This window comes from Mizuhopecten yessoensis, unplaced genomic scaffold, assembly GCF_002113885.1.
Source record: "Mizuhopecten yessoensis strain PY_sf001 unplaced genomic scaffold, ASM211388v2 scaffold8507, whole genome shotgun sequence".
In the NCBI taxonomy this organism is placed as follows: domain Eukaryota; kingdom Metazoa; phylum Mollusca; class Bivalvia; order Pectinida; family Pectinidae; genus Mizuhopecten; species Mizuhopecten yessoensis.
Genome location: NW_018407582.1, coordinates 887,566 through 896,978, shown reverse-complemented (window position 1 = coordinate 896,978; position 9,413 = coordinate 887,566). Strand labels below are relative to the sequence as shown.

General features: G+C 37.2%; 1 protein-coding gene and 1 long non-coding RNA gene across 2 annotated transcripts; both read left to right on the top strand.

Annotated features, from left to right (window-relative positions):
• The first annotated feature begins 744 nt into the window (after nucleotides 1–744).
• Nucleotides 745–2,652, top strand: LOC110456079. The gene is made up of 3 exons (XR_002463551.1): nucleotides 745–1,167; nucleotides 2,128–2,186; nucleotides 2,502–2,652. It is a non-coding gene; the product is annotated as an uncharacterized LOC110456079 (long non-coding RNA).
• Nucleotides 2,653–5,789: 3,137 nt separating this feature from the next.
• LOC110456086 lies at nucleotides 5,790–8,575 on the top strand. The gene has a single exon (XM_021506626.1). It carries the CDS (start codon nucleotides 5,917–5,919, stop codon nucleotides 8,152–8,154), a length of 2,238 nt encoding a protein of 745 aa, XP_021362301.1. The 5' UTR covers nucleotides 5,790–5,916; the 3' UTR covers nucleotides 8,155–8,575.
• Nucleotides 8,576–9,413: the final 838 nt, after the last annotated feature.

Genomic DNA, 9,413 nt, shown 5'->3' with positions numbered 1-9,413 from the left:
AGCAGAGGTGGCTGCTACACCACTCCGCCCAGACATTGTGTTGAGGTCCCGGAACTCCAAGCAGGTCTTGATGGTAGAACTGACGATTCCATGGGAGAAAAGGATAGAGGAGGCACATGAGCGGAAGAGGACAAGTACCAGCAACTTAAATGCTAAAGGCTTGCCAACAACGAGGTTGGAAGGTATGGTGCCTGCCAGTAGAGGTCGGATGCAGGGGTTTCCCTGGCCAATCTCTATGGAGGACTTTGAGGTTGCTTGGAATGTTACGGGCAGAGCGGAAGAAGCTGGTGGATGCGGTGAGCAGACAGGCGTATATGGCATCCAACTGGATATGGAGTAAGAGAGAAGAGACGTTTGGTGGATACCAACAACAGTTCTAGTCACACGGTGCCACAACACGGGACATCACGAGACTCGATGGATGATGCAGGAGGCGGCAGCAACAACATGGCAGCAAGCTGTCATTCCAATCAGCAGCAGCGAGAGCGGACCAGTCCCTGGCTGGGTCTGATCAATCCAGTAGGCACACCTCTGGAGGACGTCGCGGATAAGCGCCGAAGCGTCTAACGAAGGAGGACCACTCACCCGATGATAGGACTGGCCAGCATTGGAATATTCCTATGTATTCAGGGTACAATACATGTTTTCTGCTTCTGAAAGATGCAAAGGGACAAGGCACTTATACACTCGTTGTATGCATACTGACCTGGTCAACCGCACTACACTGACCAAGTCGCTCCATATACATGTACGAAAAACATCGAACAAGGATCCTTAAAAAATATTATCGAGTCTCCAGATTTAGACTGGAAATCCAAAACGAGCTATGAGGAATTACGTCATAAGTACAATAAACATTCTTCAGGCTGATTAACCTTGCAGTAAATGGTAAATCCTGTCAGAATAAAAGTGAAAAAGTACATATCTTTTGCTCGGTGTACATTTTAAAAGAAGATTACTCCAAAATCTGTTGATGAATATAAGTGCGTCATTGTTTAAAGACATACAATAGATATGTGCAAGACGTATTCAACCAGAACAAAAGGATCTTCTTTCGGTTTGGATTGCGTCAATCAATAGCAGTGCATAGCGACGATCGACCTAGTTTCGTGGATATTGAGTGTGACAGCTCAAGTCTTGGGAAATAAACCACAAACGTTTTAAATGGTATGTTCAATCGATTGCGATTAACTTTGTACAAATTTAATAGCTCTTGTTAAAATAGTGTAGTTTAGGAATGGTTAAATCATTACAGGTAGGTTTTTTAACCTGTCAATAACATATGCCACATTACAGTAAATATGTTGTTTATACAGTGTACCTCGATATGCATTGGATAATACATTCACTAAACTGGGTAAGCTATCTAGTGTATGATACATGTATTATAATTATGATAGACGGTTAGAGTCTAAAATAAACCCAATAAACGAACGACTACCACAGGAATGTTAACAGACCCTTGTATCGTCACTAAAACCTTATGTATTGTTTAATAACCTAAACACACCTGAATAACAAAAAATCAGTTACATTATATTCATCTATTGTGACGTATTGTTAGACACATATTGTTATGATATTGGCAATACAGCGTAGCCGAATCGAAATCGATTTGTGAACAACTCGTACACATTTTACACCTTTGTGTGCACACGAGTCACTGGTAAATATTTTCTGATGAAGGTGACAGTGTACATATCGTTCTAGTCATCGAAACGTCACATCTACACACTTTTTTGGTTGTGATACATGAATGTTTTCACTATCCATACTTACCAACCTGAAGAACATGTTTTAAAGTATTATGATATTATCTAGTGAAAATTGGAAATTTGCGTGCATCACTAAAGTGACAGAAAAGTACAATAGATGAGGAGTATTTGTATTTCAGTAGATAACTCACAGCATACCTCATTGAGCCGCGATAAATATGTCATATTACCGATACAATGCGTTTCCAACAACGACTTACCATAAATGGGTTGGACACGGGTATATAATCTGTACTTTATTCAACATTTTCTAAAAACAGTGTTGATCATTTCTAACTTGCTACATGCAGATAACAAAGACTTGCTTTTGGTTAAATGATATAGTTAAATATTTTCTTTTTTTATTATTTAGTCGGAAGAAAAGTTTTCTTTGGAAGACAGTTTTGAAGGTATTTTCCTATTAACTATATGGTATGTAATATATTAAAATAAGTACAAAGTATTATATAATGACAATAACCTATTTTTTGTGTAAACAATATGAGTAAATTAATTATTTGGATAATTACTAAGTACAAAATGTACAACTTTTGAACATAAACGTAATTAAAATGTGTACGGTTGCTATCAGACAACATATGAGGCAATAGTATGCACGAGGACAGTGCGTAATTTTAAGATAAAGATACTGGCAAAACAGGAAACAAACAAAAAATAAACACAGTGCATGTACTGTATATATTAAGTCTATATGTCTATATTTAGTCTGGTGTCATTTGCTTTCAGCATGTACGGAGCGGAGCGTATCAAGCGAATTTGATAAGAAATGCAAAACAATGTTCTTCCGGTTTGCGTCGTTTGTATGGTGATAAAGTGCAGTGGGTATGCGATGGATGTGACAGCGCTTATCTCGGGCGATCGGCAATCAAGTCTGCGAAATGGTATGTACACTACTTTATTTATTTACAATCGTATACAATCGTTGAACATGTAATATCGCGGTAATGACTGGTATATATATATATAGTTTACAGGATTTATCTGAGTGTTACACCTTAGTGTGCAAACATGTATGTTTACCTGTTATTTGTCTGGTGAAGGCAACAAGTTGACAAATTCTTTATTAATTACTTATAGTCGGTTGACTTATCAGGTCTAACATATATACAGAACAACATAATACAAAGACAACATACAATATGATACACACCCACACACCCACACACACCAGATCTCATTCTGTTTGCTTGTATTAAATATTTGCCAAGATTTCTAATGTTCGATAAATTCTCACACGTAAGTAGTTGAATTAATTAATACATGCTTGTATGTCTTACATAATATTTCTTAATTAGTTTCAACCTTATATCAATATAACAAGGACATCTCAAAATAAAATGGAACTCATCCTCGACATCATGCAGGTTACATAATGTACAGTCTGAATCTTATTGTCCTGAACTTAAACATAATCAATAAGACTAGTTCCGTTTCTATTATAGACTGTAATATCTCCCTTAGGATCACCAGGATGTCTACCATTAACAATTCTAAGATCGGTTGATTTACAAACATCTAATAATTGTCTACCAAACTGATCTACATGTTCATCTACGTTGAAACTTTTTGGCATCTTCACATCTGGTATATAATTAATAATATTTGATAACATATCAGCAGATATCTCTTGTCTCAGAAAATTCACAATACAACCTCCGTAATGCCGACAATTATTCTCTTCCTAATTTCCGACTTCAACTTTCAAACTCATCCTTTTTCCCTTCTACAATCCGACTTTGGAACCAATTAGACCTAGACATAAGACACAGAGTTTCACATGCAGCGTTTAAGAATTCTCTCCTAAATCTTCAAAATTTATATGTTCCAAAATATTATCTGATTGGTGATAGAAAACTTAACATTTTACATACCAGATTAAGAAACAGAGCTAGTACCTTAAATAATGATCTATTCCATGCAAATCTAATAAATTTCCGACACTGTCAATGTGGTCACCCTGTTGAAGANAGTTGAATTAATTTATACATGCTTGTATGTCTTACATAATATTTCTTAATTAGTTTTAACCTTATATCAATATAACAAGGACATCTCAAAATAATATGGAACTCATCCTCGACATCATGCAGGTTACATAATGTACAGTCTGATTCTTATTGTCCTGAACTAAAACATAATCAATAAGACTAGTTCCGTTAACATAATCAATAAGACTAGTTCCGTTTCTATTATAGAATGTAATATCTACCTTAGGATCACCAGGATGTCTACCATTAACAATTCTAAGATCGGTTGATTTACAAACATCTAATAATTGTCTACCAAACTGATTTACATGTTCATCTACGTTGAAACTTTTTGGCATCTTCACATCTGGTATATAATTAATAATATTTGATAACATATCAGCAGAAAATTCTCCTATTTGATCAAATCTAGTAAAATCACCAGCCTCACCAGTTCTACTAATAAAATCACCTGTGACAGCAATATCACCATGTGTATGGTAATAAGGTACACACATTTCTAGACATATACATTGACCTATATCATTTTTATCATAAAACGTGCTGTTTATAGGTGAGAAGTAACATGCAAATATATATGTATCATGTTTAGCCTCAATTTCACCGATGTATTTTAACTTTTAAAATCACAATGCAATCTAAAATATTTTCAGCAAATGTACAAATTTCATTCAATCCATCTTTAATTATAATCCCACCCCTTTTGCATTAATACGAGGAAATGCAAATGTACAGCTACCAGGCAGTGATATATCATCGTCCGGTTTAACCCAGCACTCATATAGACATATTATATCATAAATATGTACACTTTTAACAAATTGCGAATCTTTAAGTTTGTCACATACTGCCCTTTAAATATTCCTTGACATAATTGTCACACTCTCCTGCCCGTCCTATGTACATGGTCCGCTCTCTTTCGGTTTACTTTTACTGAAAGGAGGTTTTCCAGAAGAAACTTCAGCAGGCGTCCTTTCCTTGACTGACAAATGCCCATCGCTAACGGAAGTTCTATAAGGTGCGCTTCCGCTGCTAAATGACTCAGCGAGTGGCACCTCTGTGGTGCTAGGTCGCACAGTGACAACATTGTCGGGCCTACCCAAAGTAGCTGACCAATCACTTATATGTCACATATTGCACTAGTTATCGAACCATTACACATACAGATGTCACTAGTTGTGCTATATGGCCATGTGTAGCCTATATTTACAGATCTGAATAAAATGCATAGAAAAAGATATATGAGTTACATCACCATTGCGCTGTGTCGTCAGTATCGATTAGGTAAAAAAGTATACAAAAGTATATTGAACACAATGTGCGTGTATATATACACAATATATACACAAGTACAGGTTTCAAATGTACATGTTTCATCACTTGTAAATCTATAAACAGATATTTGATCAGTTTAAAGTGTTGCTACTTTAACTAATAAGCTTAACATGAACCGCAATTAAGTTCAGCATTGGATTCCTACAGAAGTATTGATTGATTAACCTATTTGCAAGCTGTATACATTAATTTGTATATTATTTTTGAACACAGTAAAATATCTGTTCGGGCATATATTTGTTGCAAAGAAAATTATGACCAGTAGGCTTCATCAATTGACAAGCACTGTCATACTATTAAAGAAGATGAAGAAAGGTACCTCCTTAACTCTAACTAGACCAAGTAAGTCAAGCGTTACTGTAAACAGCAACACACGATATTAAAATATCCCCTGTATTCATGAAATCGTTCTCATATTCAATCTCAGATTCTATGCTCAAGTCCAAAATCTTGTTCCAGTCATGTTCACATTTTGTCAGTGATTTAAACGAATTTTGGAGAGCCTCTAAGCCAAATACCGTTTTAGATGTTTTACAATTGACATTTTGATTGTGTCACATGCTTTAAGCGAGTTACAAACAAGTTGGTTTGAGCTCATAATCCATGCTTGAGTATGAGAACGGTATCGTGAAAACAGGCCCAGGTTGGAAACATAATTAAAATATCACTATCATTGTTATTTTTAGGTTCCAGTTTCTCGCTACAGGTTATTGGTCCTGTGTGCTATACTTCAGGTAAGGCGGACACAAATATGTTCCTATTGCTTGGATACTTTGGTCATGACATGATGTTTCCTTGAAGTGAAAGCCCAAAGAAATATGGACGAAATAGAAAAGCATGCTCTGGAACTGGTAAAGACACAAGTCAGTGCAAAACTAGACCCGTTCCCTGTCTTAAAGGAATTGCTAGACCGACAAATTATCAATGGTGACCAATACAGTCTGTTTCTTAAAGACGCATCTCGTGGAAACGGGGACACAATGTTATGGTATGAACTTTTTGAACACCTCCAAAAGTGGTGCTCATTTCTAACACTGATAGACATATTGATGAAGACTGGACAATCTGGATTGGCCCAGATACTGTTAGATTCAATTAAACGTGGTAATGATGATCGTGGTATCACACGCGTCCACAGGATACAAACAGACAACCAAAAATCCATCAGATTGTTTTTCAAGAATTTGAAATCACAAGTTCACGACGCTAGATTTGGAAAACCAAGAGAAGCTCTTCGCATGTTGGCAAAAAGCTATCACGACAAACTAAGGCGTGAAGTAGATGCTTCCAGGAAACACTATCTCGCTGACAAGTTGGTGGCCATCTTAGGTGTTGAAATAGACGCACACGCGATCACGTTCGATGATAACCTTTCACGTCACGGGCTGTTTGACGAGCTAAAGTCTCTGGTGCATGATAGCAGTAATACTATGATGACTGACGTAAGTTATTATGGCAGACTTGCAAATGCAAATGCAATTGGCGGTCGCTTTTCTGAGGGAAAATACATGCTTATGAAAGCACAGTGTTCGGCATCAAATTTCACAGCCTGTTTGGAAGTAGCAAACATGTACTACATACAAGTTTATGTTCTGCTGTGGGAGTTCGAAGCGACTCATTCTCAGAAATTGAAGCAATCACTTATCGAGATTGCAACGAAGGGCATGGCCAGTTTACAGGAAGAAGACAACGAGATTCGCATTCTTTGGACAAGAATGTTTCTTCTTAGAATGATATTCTGTTTACTCGGAATAGGAAACCGTGCGAACATTCTTCCAGGATTCTCACCAAGCCAAGAAGACGTTATGCAAGCTTTAAACTTATTGCAAAAATTGAGATGGGAAGGAATTTGGAAAGGAATAGAGACAAGACGAGAGATGTTCTTTTGGGTGGCTATGTCGAGGTTGAATGCTCTGAGAGGGGATATTACTGAGGCCCAATCAAACGTTGATAGAGCTCGGCAACTTGCACGTTCGGGGAAGTTTAAGGAAGTGACATTCATCGATAGCTACTCGAAAGAATTAGAACGTGTTGCCTCGAATGCCTTATATGAAATTAAATCACAGGAAGAGCATTGGCATCCGGAAAGTACCACAGCGACTCGATCATGTTCCGGCAATGAGTTTTCTTCTGACTTAAACCGCAGTTTAAGTAGAGGTGGTAACCGTCCCGGGGGCATTGCCGGTCTCGAGAGCTACGCGTGGAGAATCGGCTTATCTGGAAACTTAAATGTACAGGATTTTAGGGAGAGAAGCCTTCAATTTCAACAAATTAGCAACTGTCCCGGGGACCTTGACGGTCTCGAGAGCTACACACGGAGAATAGACGTATCTGGAAACTTAAATGTACAGGATTTGGAGGAGGGAAGCCTTCAGTTTCAACAAATTAGTAACCGTCCCGGGGGACTTGACGGTCTCGAAAGCTATACATGGAGAATCGGCTTATCTGGAAACTTAAATGGCCACAATTGCGAGGAGGGACGCCTTCCATTTCAACAAACTAGTGAAGATGACCAATTTAGTGATTTATCCGACGACATTGCCATGGAGACAGTGGGAGGAAACGACCGTTTGAACTCTCTACTCGGGAATCAGGTTTACTACATTCCGAATCGGTATTATTCCTGTGAGCTTGGCAATGCAAAACAGCAGCATGAGGTCCATCCTGACAGTGAAATATCTTTAACAGATATTATCTCCCCTTATAACAGTAGTCCGGGTCAAACAACGTTTGCCTGTAGTTACTTGCGTCGCAAGGAAGACGATGATGTTGAACACCCGGATGTTTTCCTATTTCATCATGCATCTGCAACACGCAATGATAGTGATGCTGACTGTAGAAAAAATGAACTGATGGCAACAAATGTTGCAACTACAATGACAAACTTGTGTGACGAAAATTCTCTGCTAAGATCACGTGATTTGGACGACGATCCATACAGTTCAATTGATAGCGTTCAACTTTTCGGCTCTGGAATACATGAACCGGAAGAACCCTTTAACAGCTTAGTTCTGTTTGAGGACCGCGGTGAACCGGAAGGAGATTCAGTGACGTAGCTAATTTCATTTGATCATACGTGCAACGCTAAAATGTACTGAAAATCATGATTTTTTTTGTGTGCAATATATTATGTAAAATGTCGTTATTATGATTAATGTCGGTAATGTCAGTACATTTTATATGTATTGGAAACAATCTTTATTATAAAGCTTCAAATGCATTTTTTTTAAACAATTTTAACTTTTGCCATCATGGCTGGAAGTGATGACGAATTAGAAATTTGACGTAGAGTGTGGAAAAAAATGGTGCCTATAGGACGTCTTAGGACTCGCACAACTAAATCAGTTCCTATCTAAAATCAGTTCCGATTAATTACTGAGCAACTGCGGAAGTTAAATGAAGAACTGATGACAGATTTTAACATTTTAAAATGTATTCTTTTGATATATTTCCATGTCTGTGTGCGGATTGCACAGGGGCAAAATGTCTGGGGACGTTTCTGTTTTGGGTCACCGGTTTTGATTGTAAACTTCCGGTTGTCAACTTCTAGACGCTTTGACACTCTAATATACCATTAAACCTACCACAAAAGGCCTTTATGTATCCTTTGTAAGGTATGTATCTATGAGACTAGACAGTTGTCACTGGTGTTGAATTTCAAATATTAAAGTTGTTAGCTAAAAGGTTTAGTTAAAACATATAGTAAATGGTTTAGTTGTGTTAGTCATTTATGGTTCCTTGATTTTTCGGATTGCCTATTTACTAACGGATACTACTTTGCCGTATCGTATAGCATGCATAAGAACTACTGTGAAAGCCTAATGAATAGTTGGTTTCTGGGGCGCCAAGCAGGATTATGGGTTAATCATATTTACCAGGTATTGTTTTCCAAAATAGGACAAAACAATGACAATATACCGTGTTTGTTTTAAAAAACATGTATTACTTCAAGAAAAATAAATTACTTGTTTTACATATTCCATTGAAAATGTAGAATTGATTTTATTCCAAAGTGATGTTATGGGATGAAAATGGGAACGGGGAGAATTCCAGTTTTAAAATTTCTATTTGTTACAAGATTAACCGAAGATGCATTTAACTATGATAACGATGTCAACTAGATCTGAGGTATATAGATGAAAGAAAAAAAGATTCACTACTAAAATGCTGACCTCACACAATTTATATGCTAACAGTGGAGACATGGGCTTCATTGTAGCAGATTGATTTGTTTGAGAGGATAAACATTTTATAGTCGATTTCATACGCAGACAGCTGTTCTGATCGTTAATTCTCTTGACAAATATGACTAAAA